The sequence below is a fragment of the Diadema setosum genome, chromosome 7 (assembly GCF_964275005.1).
Source record: "Diadema setosum chromosome 7, eeDiaSeto1, whole genome shotgun sequence".
Classification (NCBI taxonomy): domain Eukaryota; kingdom Metazoa; phylum Echinodermata; class Echinoidea; order Diadematoida; family Diadematidae; genus Diadema; species Diadema setosum.
In genome coordinates this window covers 10,950,326-10,970,155 of record NC_092691.1, presented here as the reverse complement: position 1 = coordinate 10,970,155, position 19,830 = coordinate 10,950,326, and the positions used below count along the sequence as shown (strand labels likewise).

The 19,830-nt window shown below is 40.7% G+C and overlaps 2 protein-coding genes across 4 annotated transcripts in view; one reads left to right on the top strand and one right to left on the bottom strand.

Annotated features, from left to right (window-relative positions):
- Positions 1-16,497, top strand: part of LOC140230718 (uncharacterized) — a 28,010-nt gene extending 11,513 nt beyond the window's left edge. The window contains exons 5-17 of the mRNA XM_072310858.1: positions 654-836; positions 2,075-2,200; positions 3,418-3,528; positions 4,353-4,466; positions 4,812-4,928; positions 6,562-6,819; positions 8,198-8,293; positions 9,168-9,440; positions 9,839-10,087; positions 10,745-10,942; positions 12,553-13,047; positions 13,785-13,937; positions 14,440-16,497. Of these exons, the coding sequence (XP_072166959.1) occupies positions 654-836; positions 2,075-2,200; positions 3,418-3,528; positions 4,353-4,466; positions 4,812-4,928; positions 6,562-6,819; positions 8,198-8,293; positions 9,168-9,440; positions 9,839-10,087; positions 10,745-10,942; positions 12,553-13,047; positions 13,785-13,937; positions 14,440-15,206 (3,140 nt within the window). The 3' untranslated portion in view covers positions 15,207-16,497. The remainder of the gene's footprint in view (positions 1-653; positions 837-2,074; positions 2,201-3,417; positions 3,529-4,352; positions 4,467-4,811; positions 4,929-6,561; positions 6,820-8,197; positions 8,294-9,167; positions 9,441-9,838; positions 10,088-10,744; positions 10,943-12,552; positions 13,048-13,784; positions 13,938-14,439) is intronic.
- A 586-nt stretch (positions 16,498-17,083) lies between these two features.
- Positions 17,084-19,830, bottom strand: part of LOC140230839 (uncharacterized) — a 35,656-nt gene continuing 32,909 nt past the window's right edge. For all 3 annotated transcript variants that reach the window (XM_072310984.1, XM_072310983.1, XM_072310982.1), the window contains exon 9: positions 17,084-18,506. In XM_072310984.1, the coding sequence (XP_072167085.1) occupies positions 18,360-18,506 (147 nt within the window). In that variant the 3' untranslated portion in view covers positions 17,084-18,359. The remainder of the gene's footprint in view (positions 18,507-19,830) is intronic.

Here is a 19,830-nt window from a genome sequence, read left to right as displayed (position 1 = left end):
ATTCCCCTTAGAGAGGGTCATTTTAAAGGCCCTGTGCATATCGGCCGCATATCTAACATGGCCTGCGGCCACCATCATGCAGTTTTGTTTCGTGCAGTAGATTTTAACCTGTCTATAGTGACCAATAACGAGCCGCAGCCGAGCCGATAATTCAGTGTGTTTCTCTGCTTTGTAGTTCAATGATCGCCACCGCTGCATTGACCGGCCATAGTAATGCATTCCTGAAAAGCTTACTGTCATGTTGTCATGCAATCCTGCAACTGCGTTCCAGATCACTCCTTGTCTATAGATCCTACTTGTTCGGGTGTAAAACACTAATGGCTAAAATACTATGGCTATGTCGGCCATAGCTCCGGGGATTCCAGAAGAACAGACGAGTCCCCATTTTATGCCCCATTTTTTTCTTAATAAACAACAACAGATAAGTCAATAGTTAGTCAGGTGCATTGCGATGTTAGTGCATAATAAATCAATTATGTCCTCCCCCACTCATGGCTGAAATAGAAATAAACATGAAAAATAACGCCCAAACTGAATAGGTCTATAATAGATTACTAATCACATGCCTTGCTTGTGATAGCATATTCAAGCCTATTTAGCTGAGTTTTAGTCCTAGTTTGCATTTTTTTCTATCGTCCGTTGCGCATGAGCAGAAGTCGACGTGTGTGCGGAAGGCACATGCGGACCCAACGGTCTCCAGTGCCTGCGGTCTGGCCAAAGTCCCGGCTCGTACGTCTGCCAGTGTCTGGACGGTTCATATGAAATCAACCAAGCTTGCCCGGTGCCCACCACCAGCATCTATGTTACTGTCGAAACCACGGTTACCGAGTCTCCAGGTAATCTATATCAACAGTGAAAAAAACAAACAAACAAACAAACAAACAGAACAAAACAAAACAAACAAGAACAACTATCACAATATCCTATAGCCATGTCGTGTCCGAATGATATAAACATGTATCTGTTTCACTAGTGGGCAACAACGTGATAGATTTTTAGGAAAAGAGAAATTATTGCAAATGCTGTCGAGAGCTATGGTGTGATGACTGGCAGTTTCACGGGTAAACAGTTCAATAAGAGGAAATATGACTAGAGATTATTTTTCCATTTCCCCCCAGACATCTTTTAGTCACAGTATACATGCACTTTTTATCCACAACTTTTGTCTTGGACACATCAGGCTATAAATAATGCATGAGACTATGAAAATGCATATTTAGACTTGGCTCACACTTATTAACTGTGGGTTTGAGAAAATTTATCCAGAAGGTTCTGAGTGCTATCAAGACCAACAAAAAAAACAAACAAAAAAAACTACTATTAACAGGAAGTAATCAAAAATGTCTTTTGACCCAATAGATGATAACTGATTAGAAAAGAGCTTCATGAGGACATTTTTTTTTTTTGGGACAAATATTCAGACGTACAATTATGTCACAACACAGGTGCATTGCTGGTGAACTAATTGCATGTATACAGACAAGTAGAGTGAAATTATATTATTCGCTTTCATTTTAATATATCAGTATGCATCTAACAAGATATCAGTAGACATGGTGATGGTGGATATGTTTGTAGATATGATCGAGATCATCACTGATTGTATTATTTTGTTTGATCGAGAATATTGCTATCTTAACCTTTACACTTCTATCCTTTGCGTATAAAGGGGACAATTTTCAAATTTTCTGTGCGTAGCTTTAGCGTTTATCTTGTGGCTTTCTTCTTGGAAAGGTTCTGAGCATAATTATAGTGTGAGTTTAAAAAGGAAAAGCTGAGAAATAGCCGCCTAAACATCCCTCTGCTATGGTAAACTTTTCTATTACCCAGTCGATAATTACTTTTATTTGTCTTCGCTTAAAATCAACACAATTCAATTATGCTTTGAGTTCTTGGAGACGACAACTGATGTTAAATCTAAGACGTTCGATATATACCGTTGCTAACGATTAACGTTACAAAACCTTTAATATTTCTTTGCTCTTTATTTTTTTTCCACCACTCACCCCCACGTCGTTTACCCCCTTTCTCTCTCTCTGTGTCTAACCTTTAACCCCTCCTTGACTCTACATAGTTCACCCATGTCACGTAACACCGAACCCATGTCACAACGGGGGAATTTGCTTCTTAAATTCGGTCGGAAATGTCCAATGTATCTGCAGTGGTGGTTATACCGGAACTAACTGTGAAGTTCCACCAGGTAATATTACTACATTGTTTTGTTTTTCTACTTTTCCTTTTCTTTTTCCTTTTTTTTTTTTGGGGGGGGGAATATTTCCCGATGCGTTAAAGTGCATGTACACCTTTTCCCGCGGACCGGCTTTCGTAAATTTGGATTAGGAAGTGTAAGAAAGCCACAATACATGCTGACATTACCAGCGCAATTTTTGTAGGACAACAACATTGCCATAGAATACCCAGCTATATGCCTTGCATGCCTTGGAACATTTATGCTACGTCACGCAAAACGATTATTTTCCTTCCCTTACGTTGCTAATTCTCAGCGTTAGCATTGTTGTCCCTTTTGATAGACCACCATGATTATCACAGTCACTGTAACTGGAGAACTAAAACGAGACTGTGTATAGCATAAAGAGTGGATAACTGAAAATGTGCAGATTTTCCTTACTTTTTTGGAGTCTCTTTATACGTCATGCGCTGTCTTTTATAGAATGTATACCTATTGGTACTCTTGTTACTTTCTACTTCAGATATAATGGAAGTTACTGTCTCAGTTTACAAATCAGACGAGTTTCGCGCGTCTCATTTGAAATAAATATGCGATGTATTGATTAACCAGCACCTTTTAATTTCACTTATTTATATAACTTTTTGTTTGTTAGGCCAATGGCACAGTCATTTTAACCAACTTACACATCGACTTTTTCACCATTTCTTGTGGTTTTATGTCCTCTGAAAGAGCACCTATTTCACTTTTTCAAGTTTTCACTTGGTTGCATGACATGATATAGTTTACCAATGTCACAGGAAGTTGGTGAGATGTTTTTGCTTTTTTTTTTTTTTTTTTTTGGAGACATTTGGGTTTTGCTCACTTTCGCGGGTATAAAGGATTATGGTCACTGATTTCCAAAATTAGATCTTACCTCTTTTTTTTTCCTGACGGTAAGAGGTGTCTATAATTATGTAGTCTATATCATTATTGCTTTGTCAAACGTATTCTAAGTCTGTCGTCATAGAGTCGTATAGGAGATGGGGACAGAAATGAAATGAAGTATCCCGATGTCAGTCATTATGACGTATAGTCGCCGTTAACATGATTGGGTTCGAAAAGAGAGCACTATCATGATAATCATAATTTGATGGAAAGCGCTGAGCGTATAGTCCGTCTCTCTGAAAATACAACATCGCTTCACACCTCATGAACATCTTGCGTGATAATATCTCTTTAATATATAGATCCCTGCACATCCTCACCGTGTGAAAATGGTGGCCAGTGTGTGTCGAGTGGTGGCTACTACACTTGTGTGTGCACCAACGAGTTTCTCGGTCAGCAGTGTCAATATCAAAGTGAGTGCAGTGATATTTCTGATATATAAAGCATTTAAATAATCGACCTAGTTTATATTTGTCTTTATACCTTAGGCCCCTATCTGTCCATTATCTGTTTGTAAGAACAGATGTGTGTTTGTGTGTGTTTCCATGTTACATTTACGTACAATTTACAAACTTCTATTTATATATTGGTATTATTTCTCATGTATACATAATGAAGCACGCCATAATCTTACACTCATCAACATTACTGTTATTGAAATACTGCAATTTTGTTCCTGGTTAATATGCCATTACAATCATTTCAGTTTATGCATATATTGTATTTTAATTATGGCATATCTAAAGAAAAATACAACAAAGTTAAAATACAAAATCGACAAAAGCCCATCTGAAGCATCGGCAACGAAGACCTAAACACCAGTTTGACAAAGCAAGTAATTTACTTGATTAAAAAAAGAAATGCCAAGCTGATTTCCCATTTGCTAATTTCGCCAGAGTTTATCGCATCCAGTGGATGAACACATCACATTTGATAATATGATGTTTGGATCTGACACAGTGATGCATACCTTATAGTTCGTGTCAGAGAAGATTATTGTCATGTGCGTCGCATCAGTAGAAACAATCTTGCCAATACAGGAAACGATACATTCTCAACCTCTCAACATTATAATAATTGTAGTTCGTGACAAAAGGAAAAAGAAAAAGAAAAAGAGCTGGAAGTTATAAACCTTTTACAAATGTATGGCACTTCAAAACAAGACATTCACACATAAATGTATTCTACTCTAACCTTTTTATATTCTCTCTCCACTTTTATGTTTTCGTGCTTGCAGATCCATGCAACCCATCCCCATGTCAAAATAGCGGCCAGTGTACAGTCACCGCAGACTACAACTATTTGTGTACCTGCGGCGCTGCTCATAGCGGGCCAGAATGCCAGCACACCCGTGAGTTTCTGAAAGATGTTTAACGTGACGAGCTATTCATTTCACATATTCCTCCATCTTCATGTAATTCTTGGAACATCGTAATATTCTCGACATTCTCTACATGCCCGCGACATATTCTTCTAGAACGTAAACAAAAGGTATCGCAATCACCCGTAATTATGGCGAGACAGACACATACCTTTTCTCACAAAGCGGAAGTGGATATGACGCGTAGTGTGATTTTCTCACTAGATAAGCTATCAAATGACGATTTTTGTCACTTTGTTTTAGTAAGGGTCGTCACATAGTCTCCTGAACATTTAATTATTTCTAAATTTTTGCCCCGGATCGCTTTTATTTCAGTGGGATGCTCCTCCTCCCCATGTTTGAATGGTGGACAGTGTGAGAATACCGGAGCTTTTGGGACGCAGTTCAGCTGCACCTGTGATGCCATGCACACGGGTGCACAATGCGAGACAGGTAAGTGCATATCAATATTATCATTTCGCGTTCGCACAACAACAACAACAAACAAATGAAACAAAACAGAAAAAACCCCAAGCCAATCAACAAGCTGAGAAAATCAAAAAACGGAAACTGATAAAAACATTTACAGGGGCTCTCGACAAGAACTATGCTCGTTTGTCGCTCGGAAGTTGGACCTCGGTAGTCTCATTATCAATAGCAGAATGTGCCGAGCCGACATAATCGTATGCATAATTTAGGATAACAAAGACGGGCCTTGACAATCAAGATGTTTGTACAGATCTATCTTAAACTAAGACCGAGGCACATGCGCACTGAATTCTAACTTCTGATATATACTCAGTATGAACAAGATATAGTTATGCTGCTGTTTGACGGTACTGTGGGGATAACGACGTTGGATTTTCAATGAACTGCTCCAGTCATGAGCGCTATATGCTTACGAGATAACTGTATAATAGAGAAAGACAGTTATCTCACACTGCTAATAACGACCTCAAGAGACAAGATCAAAAGCGTCACACACCTCTCCACACTTGCATGAATGTTACTCATATCTTATCGAAACAATGATATTGTTTGAGTTCACTCCAATCGTGTAATTTTAATGCACTTTTGCTCACATGGAATAAAACGAACAGAAAGAAAAACTGTCGAAAAAGCAAAGAAACAGAAATGAAGTAAAGAGTAGGAAATCAAGGCATAGTTTTAAAGTCTGATCTCGGATCAGACTTTAAACAGTCATACAGCTTGAAGGTTGCTTAGCTTGGCCTAGGTACAAAATTAGAATATGGGTTGAATGATACTAGGTAGCCTAATGGGGCGAGCTATACGCACATTAGGCCATCATTCGTTTCAGTCCCATGTTGCTTATGCCCTCTGTCGTCAATTTATCTTGGTTTGTAGAATATCTGCTGCGAAATTTACGACCGCCTGTATTATGTCGCGAACAAGAAAAATAAAAGCCGAGCCATGGGTCGATGCACTCTCCCCTGCATTCATAAAAAAGGCCATAGTTTTAATAATAATATCACTATACAGCGCGGCGCACCCAACCTACGTCGAGCTAGAGGAAGTATCGTCCTTGTAAATGTATTGGTTCGACGCACGTTGACGATCAAGCGTGTACATAAACCCATTTTGCTGGGAAGCTACGGAGCTCTCTGTTGAGCCATTTTGACATCGTTTCTTTGTTCATGGCCCGCCATGTGTATAGACAACTGCGTCGACTGTGTCTGGATTTACAGTGCATGCAACTGATAAGCAGCTGTATCTGACTGTCGTACTGTTTGTTCAAAAGACGAATTAGACACAGGGTTCTTATATTATTTGTAATTTTTCATGCTGACACCTGTGCCAAGATTATTTATGATGATGACATTCATGTACATCTGTTTAGATTTATGTTCACCACTCGTGATAATTTGATTGGATGAGAACTCATAAGTATTAAAAATGTCATATGAAATTGCTATCCCCTTCATTCCTACACTAGCATTTTTATTGCCAGCATTGAATTTTTGTATTATTTTTGTTAATGTCCTATTTCCACTATCATAGCCATCATTTTACAAGAAACTGTGGTAGGAAATAAATATCACATGTGAATAATTTCCCATCTCTGCAGGAATAGACCCTTGCGATCCAAATCCGTGTCTAAACGGGGCCTCTTGCTACAGGCGGGGTGACCAACTGGGCCACATCTGCGTCTGTGTGGACGGCTACTCGGGTTCCTCTTGTGAGGTTACCCCTCCCCCTACAACCCCAGCCCCGCCTACCACTCCGGCCCCGCCTACCACTCCGGCCCCGCCCACCACTTCGGCCCCGCCCACCACCCGTCCACCTACCACGACCAGTCGCCCTGCCCCATCCTCCACCAGAGCAGGTAATACACTTTTATGGATCTGAAGTCACGCCAAAAATACTGCATGATGTGCAGGGAGATAGGAAAGCTTGTCGTGCGATTATGTTGTTTGATTTTTAAGAATTATGGTACTGTAAATCAGAATGGACTTAGTGTTGGGAGAGGCTGGAGATGTATCTACTGTACTTCCTTAAAGGTCGGGCTGGCTTTTGAAACACTTGCAATTATTGATATCCGTTTCGAATGATGTAAGATTGATTTTTGACACTGTGTGGCCACTTTGAAAACAAAAAATGGCAGAAAAAGGTAGTTCATTGTCACAGCAAGTAAAGTATTACAAGTTACATGGGCTTTCCGTACCTAGCATTAACCCTAAAAAGACTGGGCTATTTTGGTAGCTCGAAAGACTGGGGGGGGGGGGGGGGCTAAAGGGCCCCCCTTAAGATCTCGGCCGTGGATCGCGCGATCGCCGCGGAAATTTGCGCAATTGTAGTGTGCGATGTAATCTACAAGATCGTGTATTTAAATTTTACAAAATAGTCTTCTTTTATTTTATTCTGATTAATTATGCTAATTTATGCGAGAAATCAGACTCTTTGATCTAAATCAGTAAAAAGCTCCAAAAGTGCTCATTTTTGGTCTAATTATTCTTTGTGGCATTCTTAGCAAATGTACTTGAAAAAGAAATCGGTATCAAAATCAATTTCTGATTTATTTTATTGTTTTATGAATTTCTTATGTATTTCTTTGTTTTTTCGACCTTTTGCTTTTGTTTTTTTTAAACAAAATTTGTGGCGGACTCTTTTTGAAGCATAATACTCCTAAAACAAATTAATTTTAGCCATTGAGAGTAAAAATAAGCATATTTATATGAACCATGTGAAAAAACTCAATTTGCATTGACTTTGTACACAAAATCACATTTTTTAGCCATTTTTCTAAAAACACAAATGTTGAATTAGCATTTAAAAGGGCCGAGGAGTGACAACATTTTGAAAGTGTTGGTTTTCCTGCTAGATTCAACATTTAAAATGTTATTTTAAAAGTTGGATGCAACACTTCAAAAAATGCTGTCACTCCTCGGCCCTTTTAAATGTTGATTCAACATTTGCGTTTTTAGAGTGTACAAAAAGTTATGTAACTTCAGAACCGTACCCCCGGGCGTCACAAATTTGGTGTCAAAATGTGCGGGAAGCTCGAAAGAAAAAAGTCATAGAGCATCGCGGCGAGAGCATTGCGTGTTGCAGAGTAATCGCGCGAAACGTCGGGGGGGGGGGGGCTTTCAGGGTTAACTTTCATTGGCATTTTATGGTGTTAGGATTCTAGAAAACTGCTCGACCGTTAACCTGGTGCTTAGTAATGAATCACAGTTGAATTTTTATGTCCTTTTTGTTCATAGATTTGTGTCTTGCTAAGGAGTGCCAAAATGGAGGAACATGTGTTAATGGTGTCTGCCAGTGCATGCCGGGTTATGGCGGTCCAAGCTGTGAGCAAGGTATACCCAGCTTTTCGTATCTTCTCCAACACTCCGTGATTTGTTGCGTTCTTTGATTCTGGCAAGTTACAGTAAGACATGATTCTCTGCCGTGTGTCGAAAAAAAAGAAATGTTTCTTTCTACCTGCGGCTACTTTTGGAAGTTTGTTCTGCAAGCTCTTCTATTATAATCATCATTTTGTTTTTAATATTAGTGGTGGGAGTAGGAGTCGTAATATTTCATCGTTAGCATGGTTAGTGATTGCTAATTCTATCGGGACTCGTAAAAGGAATATTATTGACACAAATTGAACGCCATGCTGTAGCTCTCATGTTCGCAAGCTATACAAATATAATTCAGAGCGAATTCCTTTTCATTTTGAAAAAGGAATCTACAGCTATATAGTACTTTCTAACACTCACGCAGAACTTTTATTTGTCACAAGAATATCAACGATAATACTAAACCGATGATTACTTACTTACTTACTGCCCATTATGCCTCTATTGGCATGTAGGGCAGCAACGAACATCCTCCACTTCTGACGGTCCTGGGCGATTTTCTGGATAGATCCGCATGTATGTTTTAGGGCCTTTAATTCTCCTTCCACTGTTCTTCTCCAGGTGGTCTTGGGACGTCCCCGCTTTCTCTTCCCTTCGGGTGTCCAGTGAAGTGCTACACGAGTGATATTTTGAGCATCCATCCTGAGTACATGCCCAATCCATTTCCATCCTCGTCTCAGAACAATAGTACTCATGTCTTCTTGGTTGCATTTGGAGAGCAGTTCTTCATTAGATATCTAAACCGATGATTGATGCATCTCTTATTGATCATAGATGGATGCCCATATAGTGGTGTGATAATCCAACCGCTAATCATTGCTTCTTTTTGCAGATTACAGACCCGAGTTTGAAAATTGTCCAGAGGGAGAAACCATTACGTATGTCCTGGAGCCTGACAGCAACATCGCCGTGGTCGACCTCGAGATGATCACAGCGAGGAGTATTGGCGGAGAAGCTCTTCCCGTGTCTTTCGTGGTCGGGCCCGATTTGAATGCGGTCACGGAATTGCAGTTCTCCCCCGAGTTCGCGGCGGGGCAACCAGTCGTGGCCCAAGCTGTCGACGGGGTGAATGTGCGGAACTGTACTTTCACCGTCCGCTTGGAAGGTAAAGTTTCTTACCATACCGTACTCTTCTCAGTTATGCAAGACAGTTAGCAAACTATTTTGTTTTCTTTCTTGAAATATACAAATCATGTTATCCATATAACAGGTGTCGTGTGTCATCATCAGGTGAAAAAGAGTTTTGTAAAGCTGTATTTTGAAAGAACATTGCAAAGGTAGAAAGTTATGACAGCTTTTGTCCGTTTTGTACTCTGTTGTAGTTTGTTTTACTCGTGGTCCAGCATGCAATAAAAATGGATCGATATCTGAACAGAATTGTTTCAGAAAAGTTGATTTCATGGGGTTTGCACTGTTGCCTTGCTTGCTGCTTCCCGGGACACTTTCTCATGTTAATTTCTTAATTTTACTGTAACAAGGATAACTTCTTCTTTTTTTCTGTAGATCGCCAGTCACCAGAAATCACCTGCCCACAGGATGTAGTAGAAATCACGTCCGGGACCAGCGCACAAGTCACGTGGCCTGCCGCTGAAGCATCCGATTTCGCTGATCCCAATCCAACAATCACTTATTCAAGGAACAGTGGGTCTACGTTTACAGCGGACGGGACCAGCGTATCAGTTATCGCTCGAGCAACCGACTCCTTTGCAAACTACCAAGAATGTGTCTTCAGTGTCACCGTGTATCAACGAGGTAATCATCGTGATTGGACTTTTCTGTGTCAATGATTCAAGTATGTACGCACAAATTCCAAACACATAACTATTTACAGGAAATCAATGTGGCACGCAGACGGTTTCAATATCAAACGTATGAATGTATATGTGTCTGTGACTGCTTACAACATTGTCATTGAAGTGACGTCGTCTCTTTACCAATTGGCCCTGGTTAATGAAGTTATATTCAAATCTGTTCAGTATTTCTTTTCTCTCTGAAAACATAGTAGGGTACCTTTCAATTCATCTTTCTTTCTTAGAGGGGAATTTACCCTAAATATGTACTAGTATGTGAAGACAGTGAAGTTTTGAGGAAAGTCAGATAATCCGTTCAATAGTAAAATTAAGTACGATTAAGTAATGGTAAAGTTATGTGCGTCATCGCTGGATAAGAAGAATACGTGTACAGCAATTCACGATGTCACAGTAGGGCAACCGTGTAAAAAATAACTATTTTATAAAAAAATACTCAACATGTTTTTCATGTACTAGTATTTAGCTCAATGAAAGCGCACCCTACTTAATTCTTTCAAAGGCGGGTGGGGAAAGTAATGTTAGCTTTAACATATCTCGGTCACAAGTAATAATATATCCATATACATATATAATTTGTGACAATCACTTTCTCTTTCAGAATATGACTGCGATCCTCTTCCCACTGTGGAGAATGCCCAGGTCACGTGTCGCATAAATGCGATGTCGACGAGAGAATGTCGTGTGTCGTGCGAGAGTGGTTACGTCAACGCCCTGGGCAGCGAGCTGGTATACACCTGCGTGGCCGACAGCGCCGGTTCGTTCTGGGACCCGAAACCCTCGTCCGGCGTTTGTGGAAGTGAGTACAAAGGCTGATGCTACAAAATGATGCACTGTTTTCATTTTCCAGGTAATTTAACGACAAATCCGAGGCCAGTCATCGTATCGTCGGAGGTGGCATACACTAAGGTCAACTCATTTTCCGTTTGCTTTGATACTACCTCAAGTTTCGACTTGTTACTTTTGATAAACAAAAGTAGGAAGAGTTCTTAACTGCGTTCACATTATGTTAGTGGAAGTTTGGCGCACACACTCACGCAAAAAAAACAAACCAACCAACAACAACCGCATGTGAACTTAATGATTTACTGAATTATTCGTCAGTCGCTGCTGTGCGAGGGTTGGTTGAACTTTCAAAAACAAAAACAATGAAGATGTTCCCAACTTCTCGTTGTTCAAGGCCGTGTCACACCTTTCTGGGCAAGCTACGCGGGCTTGTTTCGAAAAGGGATTTTCCAGCGCGCAGGAGAATTTTCCGCAGGCTGAAAAGAATGTTTGCGAGTTTCGCACTTGTTTCTTACATGCTAGACGCGTGCTGCTTACCTTCTACTTGCGTGTATTCCGTGTGACCTGCGTGAGAGCTTTGAAACCGATATCTTTTCTGTTACTAGCGACTTATGGTACTGAGAAGTACCTGCGTTGGAGTTGCCTGCGAGGTGCTGTCGGTAAGGGTCTCCTACTGGTTTTCTGCGTGTACCTCTGCGAGCGAACCCCCACGACTCACTCGGAACAAGTTTTGAGCATGCTCAAGGCCTTGTCATGCCGATCTGGGGAAGTTTTGCGGCTTGACTTGCGGGGAAACAAATTTGCTACCCGGAGCTCTCCGCAATTGGTCTGCACCTCAGTACCTAGCGCGTATCTCGCATGTACTAAAGTAGTTGCTCGGAGGTGCGCACGCAAGTCCGATTTAACCGCAGCCAAGTTTTGAGCGTGACCAAAACTTTTTCTGGGTGAGTCGCGGGGATGCCCGGAGAGGTCCACGCAGAACGCCAGTAGGAGGCCCTTAGCGTCAGCACCTTGCAGACAACTCCCACGCAGGTACTTCGCAGTCCCCGTATGCAGCCAAGATAATGACATTCTGTGGGACTTCTGCCATTCCTTCACTGAGTGGTCAGCCCCAACGCGCCTGGCACACAGGTCACACATTATACCCGCAAGTAGAATTTAAGTAGAACGCGTCCAGCAAGTAAAACTCATGCACTGACTCGCCCAAATCCTTGTCCGTGACAGGGCCTAAAAATGGTTGCGGGTAAAAAGATTTGCGTGCGCACCTCCGGGCGACTACGGGTAAGATACGTGCTGGTATTGTCATGTGTGGGTCATCTGCGGGAGCCTCCGGGTAGTAAAAATGGTTCTTCGCAAGTGGCACGCAAGGCTTGCCCGGAGAGGTGTGACACGGCCTTTACGTACGAAATTGTCTTTATCCAAACTCAACCGGAACTGAAAATCGAGAAACTTTTATGACCATTCCTAACATGTTAAGAGTGGCACTGGGCTTTTCAACAATGTATTCGGGCTCACAATTTCATCCACGCCCAGGACGCATGGCTGTGTTAATTACGTGGTTGTATGATCCAACGAGAGTGTGGTAAATGCAATCTTTTGTGGCAAACTTGCATTATATCGTAGGTGCCGAAGTTGGAACAGGTCTATCCAAGACGGCCACAATCTCATTTTCGCTGCCAACGGCAACGTGTCCCGGCGAGAACCAATCACTGCAATCAACTATCCGCAGCAACGTGACCGACACCCTCGCAGCAAACGATCTCTGTACCAGCGGGACAGCAACGGCGTGTGACAGCGTGAGCTCCCAGTGCTTTGAGAACAGCATTCAGCGGAGGAGCGTCGTGGTCGACGCCATCTTGTCTCGAAGGAGGCGAAACTCACCGGCTCTAACCGTCGACATCGGCATATCTTCGTCCACAACGAGCCAATCGGACGTCGGCCAGGTCGAGAGCGACATCGATTCCATAGCGAGCGGGGTTATGGACGTCGCAGACAACGGTGATTTCCAGCTGACCATCGACGGCCAAGTAGTGACCAACAACCCAGCAAACACCCAGGTGGACAGCGAGTTCCGGTGGTCTTGTGGGAGCGGTCAGGTGACTTCCGGTTCTGGATGTGGTAAGTTTGTTGTGGCGTGATTTTAATGGTATAGTGTGTAATTGGACTTTCCACACTTTTTAACTCTCTGTTCTCTAAAAATTGGTTCTTCAACTTATAAATCGAGAAGGAAGAATTTAGTTGTTTTGTTATCCAATATTTGAATTACAACCATCGTCCGAGAAGCGGTATGCAACACTGTTATAATGTTAAACTCTGAGGCTTTTCTACCAAGGCTAGAAGTCTAGAAAACATCATATTCTTTTCTATTCAGTGGTATGATTGGCAAGTTTGCAGATTACCTGAAATGTACAATAGGAGATTCAGGCTTCTACCAACTCCCCTACTGATGAAAGTTTTCTTCATATTTGAAATGTAGTTATATTAGGTACAAGGTATATCAATTAACGCACAAGTTTAGAAGCAGTACAGAACTTTAAGAGTTACAATGAATAGGATAGTAGCCCTTGCTTGATTATCCACTTGACATTGCTTCTTTTCTGGTTCACTTGGCCTCTTTCTAGGACCAATAAAAAAAGAAGAAAGCATATCCTTTCATATGTCTCTCTTTTTCAAGGAGAAGTCATGTCATGTTTTAAAACAAGTAACTGAACTCCAATCCATTCTGAGTCTTTGACGATTTCGGAGTACAGTGAATAAGTATACCTTCGGTAAAAGTCGAACAGTGTTAAGGATTCATGACACATGGAATCATGAAAATAATATATCTTGGTATGTTTCAACTCTTCCCTTCACAGTGTCGTGCCCTCGAGGAACGTACTATGATGACAGTGAAAACGTGTGTGTCTACTGTCGCCGGGGAACCTATCAGGACCAAACCAGGCAGACATCGTGCTCGGAATGTCCTAGCGGCAACACGGACTCCACTGGCTCCACCTCCATGTCTGACTGTAAGCTTCCATCTGAGTTTTTCCTGTGATGCTTCTGGAATGCTCTCACTTGTCTAAAGTTGAATTCAGTGTTTGCGAAGAATCACTTTTATGATGATTTCATTTTAATCAAAACCTAGGTGACGTGGATGAAACGATGATGGAGGGAATGGCCCAAGCGTGTTAACACACTTTAAGGAAACAAAATGTCATGAGTTTTTTTTTTCTTTTTGTCTTACCTACTCCTTCATACTACCTTTCCCGAGTCTCCGTACATTTGAGTAGAATTGAAGATTTTCGTCTAATGAATCGAGGATAGTGTGTTTCGATTTTCCTGGCCTGGGATCAATCATTGCACATCTAATAATGACGAATTCCAAGATCCTTTCCTTATGTGAACAGCATTTTGTATTTGTACTGTATTCGTCTAATCACTGCGATGAACTCCTGTTGTGGTTATAGAAAGAAGAAGACCACTCATTTTCCATATCATATCTTTCGTTTTCTCATCGTATTGCTGTAGGTATTGATGAAGGCATCAACCTAACACAGACTCACTGGATCCTCATCTATATCGGCTGCGGCGTGGCTGGAGCATTCATCGTGCTTATGTTGATCGTACTCCTCTGCTGCTGCTGTCGCCAAACCGAAGATACCCCGAAGAAATCTAAGGGAGTAGACGTCGTGGACAATCTCACCTACCTCAACCGGGCGTTCGAGGACGACGGGATTAGCGGAGAAATGCAATACAGCGGGACGTTGGGCAGGGACGGGACCTTACAGACGAACGGACACGCCACTAACGGTCACATACCCAGCAGCAACGGAGACGCGCGTCTGATAGAGATCCCCAGCGACCCGGAGTATTTGTACGCAGAAGTACCAGTGACATCCTTCAGCAATAAGCGGAAGAGCGATTATGAGAAGATCCCGAGGAGAGCAAACGGACAGATCAACAGTATATCGGCCAGGGTGGACATGGAGAAGACCTCGGAGCCACCTTCGGCCGATGTTGCTGCTCCTCCTCCACCTCCACCGCCGCCATCGACCGGCAGACCCCAGTCCTCCCCTGCTGACCCAGGCTCCTTCCCGCCACCACCACCTCTCCAGATGAACGGTCACCAGTTTAATAGCGTCAACGACTCCGCGCCGATCGGTCCGCCTCCTCCTCCCCCACCCCCTCCTCCCGTTGCCCCACAACCTCCCATGCCTCCATCCCTGAACAATTCCAGAAGTGCTTCCCCCTCCGACAGTACGAGTAGCGGACGAAGAACTACGTTTCAGCTGTGATTCGGTGTTTGGCGAAAAAGTATTATCATAGGCCAGTGGACTCTGTGAAAGAGCAGAAAATGGATGGATCACCGAGATGCTCTAATCCAGATACCATTAGTGTGTTGTTTGTGAATCATTTTGTTCACCATGTAGGAAACAATGAAGATGGTTAGCTTGTTTACAATCTATACAAATCATTGTATAGAGCATGTACATGAAAGTATTTTTATATCCCCAGGTACTTATATGTAAGATGAGTACTTCACATGTCAGTTGCGCCAAAAGAAAAGAACAATCAAAAGGAGTGAAAATAACAACAACAATCACATGCAGCTACTCTGCGCTGTCCATTCAGAACGCAGTATTTTTGTTCTTTTTACTTTGGTAAATAGTTGTATCATTAGGATCGACAGGTATCTGATCTTCCGTAAATGTCATGTATGAACAGCACTGTACTTCAACGCTGTGAATTATCACTGTAAACGTTACAGATAACCCAGTGGTTTTAGCGTCTCTGTCGTTTCAACGATCTCCATTTTTAAGTGGTGTTTGCCCCGCGCTGGCGAATTATTCGCCTTAATTTCTTCTGTACCCTCCTGTCTCATTATCAGAGACAACAAACCAGAAACACGTTTGGAAAGTTTAATCGGTGACCCTACAAGCAAGCTCAGGTTGTTGCTAAGGATGCCGTTTTCATGAAGCCCTTGGCCAGTAAAAACATTTTACGTTTAGCAATACATTATCATGTATACAACTCCCCTGGGAACATTAACGCCCATTTTCCTTTTTGCACTAACAAAAGTTTATACTAGGTCTATGTACTCACCACAGTTTTGTGACTGGATATGCTTATCCCCATTTTGCTTTGCATCTTTGTTGAGAGAAAGTGTGTGTGTGTGTTTGTGTGTGTGTAAGTGTGCGTGTTGTGTGTTGTTCGTGTGTATTTTTATACTGCAGTAGCGATACACAACACATTCGATTGTCTATTCTCCCATGTAACTGAGTGGTCAATGGTTTTAATATTCATTTGTTATTCTTTGTATATCAGTACTTGAAACTTATACGTATGTCATTGCAAACTTTTCACTTTTTATACAGAAAGTTTCGTAAGTTTTCTTCTTTGCTGAGACGATCTTTGGTTTTTTTTTTCCTCATGCTGTACCATTCGTCTTTCACTGTTAGTGTTGTCTTCACAGCTCCCAGAAGCACAAAAGCATCTTTGCAGCGCAGACACATCACGTGATTTTTGTGATTATGATGATACAGTTGATGTCTCTATGATTTTGTGTTTAACGCTAGGAACGTTGGATTTATGTTAAAAACCGTTAAAAAAACGTTTAGTTTCATGAGCTGATTTTTAATAGCGACAGTATTTTGGCATTTCGCTTTGTTGGAATTTAAAAAAGAATCGCAGCATGCTATGCAACATGAATATTTTATTGGCGTTAATTTGGATTACTAGCATGCCATGTAAAAAGCGCGGATGTTTTGTGGCAAGCTGGTCTTGCGCGTTTCCGCCGCTGCGGGCGCTGCATCTGATATTCGAAAGTGTAAATTGGAAGGAAGGCTTTCTAAATTGCTCTAAATATTACATTTCACTCGCCGAGTAGAGTGTCTAATACTGTTTTGCTGATGTTGTGTCAAAGAGAGAGATAGGAAAAAAAAAATAGTACATCCAAATGAAAATGTTAAAGTTATCACGTTGAAACCGTAAAGGAAGTGAAGCGAGAAAATGCTTCTAATTGTAGTTTGATTTTGTTATACAAATGTACTTTATTGTATGAACTACATGCTACTGTGCACTAAGAAGTGTTTGCTTGTTACTAATCGTCACAGTGGTACTAATTGTCGAGTTATCGTTTCTACTGTAGCTGCGAAAGCGTGAACAATTTTGTAAGTGAAATGCTATGTTTTTATTCGTTTTACTCCTGCTTGTACATGTCATTTGTTTAAAACTTCCATCTAACAAATGGTCGTAATTCACATTATACTACTCTATTGTCTTTGCAGCCAGGATGTGTATATATATGTAGGGAATACACCCGAACGTATTTTTACGTTGATTCCGCGAATTTGCGCAATGTAACGAAAATTTAAAGGAAACAATGAAACATCTATATTCTCAAAATGTCTTTCCAGAAAGCTTTCTTTTCTTGTCGACACAGAATATTCCTTAAATCTGAAGAAATTCCATATATTATTAATGGTAAATATTCTACAGATTTATATTTGTATGCCTTTCTTTTGAAAATGTGAGGTATTCAGCCTTTTGCATGTATTCACAATTTTTTTTTTTGCATGAATGGGCAATTGTGGTGCCCATATTTTTTATTTGTCTTTTTTTTTTTTTTGCTACGATAATGAGACAACAAATACTCTATCATCAATTCGTCGAGATATTTATCAATGAAATAAAGAAGCAAAACAGACATAATATAGCTTGTTCTTACTTTCTGCTTGATTTATTTATTCATTCTTGTGTGTGTGTGTGTGGGCTCAGATACTTGGTAATAATACGAACATGTTCTAGGGTTGTTATTTTTTCCCGTTTTCATTAAGACGATATTCCATACCATAATCATCGTGCACAAACAAGATAGGTGATATAATGTAAGCAAATTTTACAGTGCCTATAGTAATTATCGGTCAATAACTATCCTGTCCACTTTTATCCGAAATTTCTCTTTATTCGTTTCTTCATCGGTCCTTATCCGTTTTAACTTTGCATCTTGTATCCATCTATTTATTCATCAGTTTAAATAACCTACAATCAATGTTTATGTCTGCCTACCTATCTTATCAATCGATCTGTCTGTCTGTCGGTCTGTCTTTCTGATTATCCCATCGCACGGATTTTGGGGCTACATATCAATACACCAGTCAATAATATGGACTAGCAAACCTGGACATTATCGGTCTGAATGTAATATCCCTAGGAATTCTCATTTGTATCTGCATAAGATATGGCGCACTAGATCTCACCATCCACGTGCGCACACATTCCCATAAGACGGAAAACCAACGTCATTATAATAACATAGTAGCCATTTTCTTTTTCGCCTCCAGCAAATCACAAGCATAGTCAATAAAACTATAACAAACCGAAAACAGGAGATGATCTGTTAACAGTTGCTTCTTGAGTTTTGCACAATTTGACATAATTATTCTACTTTACTCATCGTGGAGTGTCTGCGATGCAGCAGTGAGCTGATCCAACTGGGCTTCAAGCTGGCTTGCCTCTCGGCTCCACTGCCAATTTCTCACCTGAGCCTCCTTTAGCTGGCACTTAAGACGTGTCAGTTGGGCCCGGTTACGTTTCTGCAGAACGGAGAGTACAATGTAGTGTAAGAATAGGTTTGATCTCGTCAGTCTGTATGGAAAAACTTCGTAGAGGGCGCAAACCTACCAGCATTGGCACGAGCAGATTTATTTGGTTGGATAGGCAGTATGTGTAGTATCAAACTCAACACGCCGAATACAATGTGCGACATTACTTTCAACCGATGATGTACATGGTTATCTTACAAAGCACTACGGTTAATTCCTTCTACTGTTTAGCACTGACAGACACACTGCATACTGACAGACACATTTGACCATCAACTCTTGGAACTCGGTTTCTGTGGATTGATGGTGAATCTCTATAGTGGGTGAAAGTGAAGAGTTTGATCGCAAAAACCGATAAGTCCAAAATTGTCAAATTGAGATATTTGCGGTTAAAGGTCAAGAAAAATAAAGAGAATAATAAGAAAATTTTTGCTTCTTTTGACCATAACTTCAAAAATGTACCTTTATATGTAGTGACCAATATATCATTTAAAAGGTATTATTTTGTAATTTATGGCAGAGACCGTACTTCAAAATCTTCAAAAATGGACTTATCGGTTTTTGCAAACAAATTCTTCAAATTCTGCACATTTTGATTATTGGCACAGAAAGAGTAGAAAAGTTATTCTAGTGTTTCATGAGGTAAAAATAACAAATCACTTTCCTTATAAACCCTGTTTTAGTCCTACACATACAAAGGATTAAAGTCGACAGTTTGTCTTAATTTGACATTCCTTTTTGCGTGTGTGTGTGTGTGTGTGACGTCTCTTGTTGATATTCTGCAGATGAAATCAAATAAATTTGGCCAGTTCCATCAAATGATTTTCTAATAGAGAGTATACAATTACAATCCGAGTTGTCAGCCTATTGAAGACATTATAGTAATGTCGGAAAGCGAAATTTGCCTTGTACAGTGTACTTGATGGATTAACAGTTACTGATGAAGAAGGTCAAATAATTTAGCATATTAAACCACTCTAAAGCTTGCCTCATGTTAAAGGCATAATTTACCATTTGCAGATGAAACAAAAACCCAGCATTAGTGCTATAAATAGTTCTAAAATGTGAGTTAGGGATAGAAACAACCACTGTCAAAATTTGAATCTGTATAATCGATGTTAAGTGTTGTTAAATACACAAAATGTGAACAATAGTTATAATAAAAATGTTTCCAGACTAAACCGTATACAGTTACGGTTTATTGAGAAAAACCCTGATATCTCCTTATATTTTTGGTTTTATTGCAAATATTTCATATGGTAGGATGTTTTATGATACAACAGACCTACACATATGCATCAAATGTGACATCTTG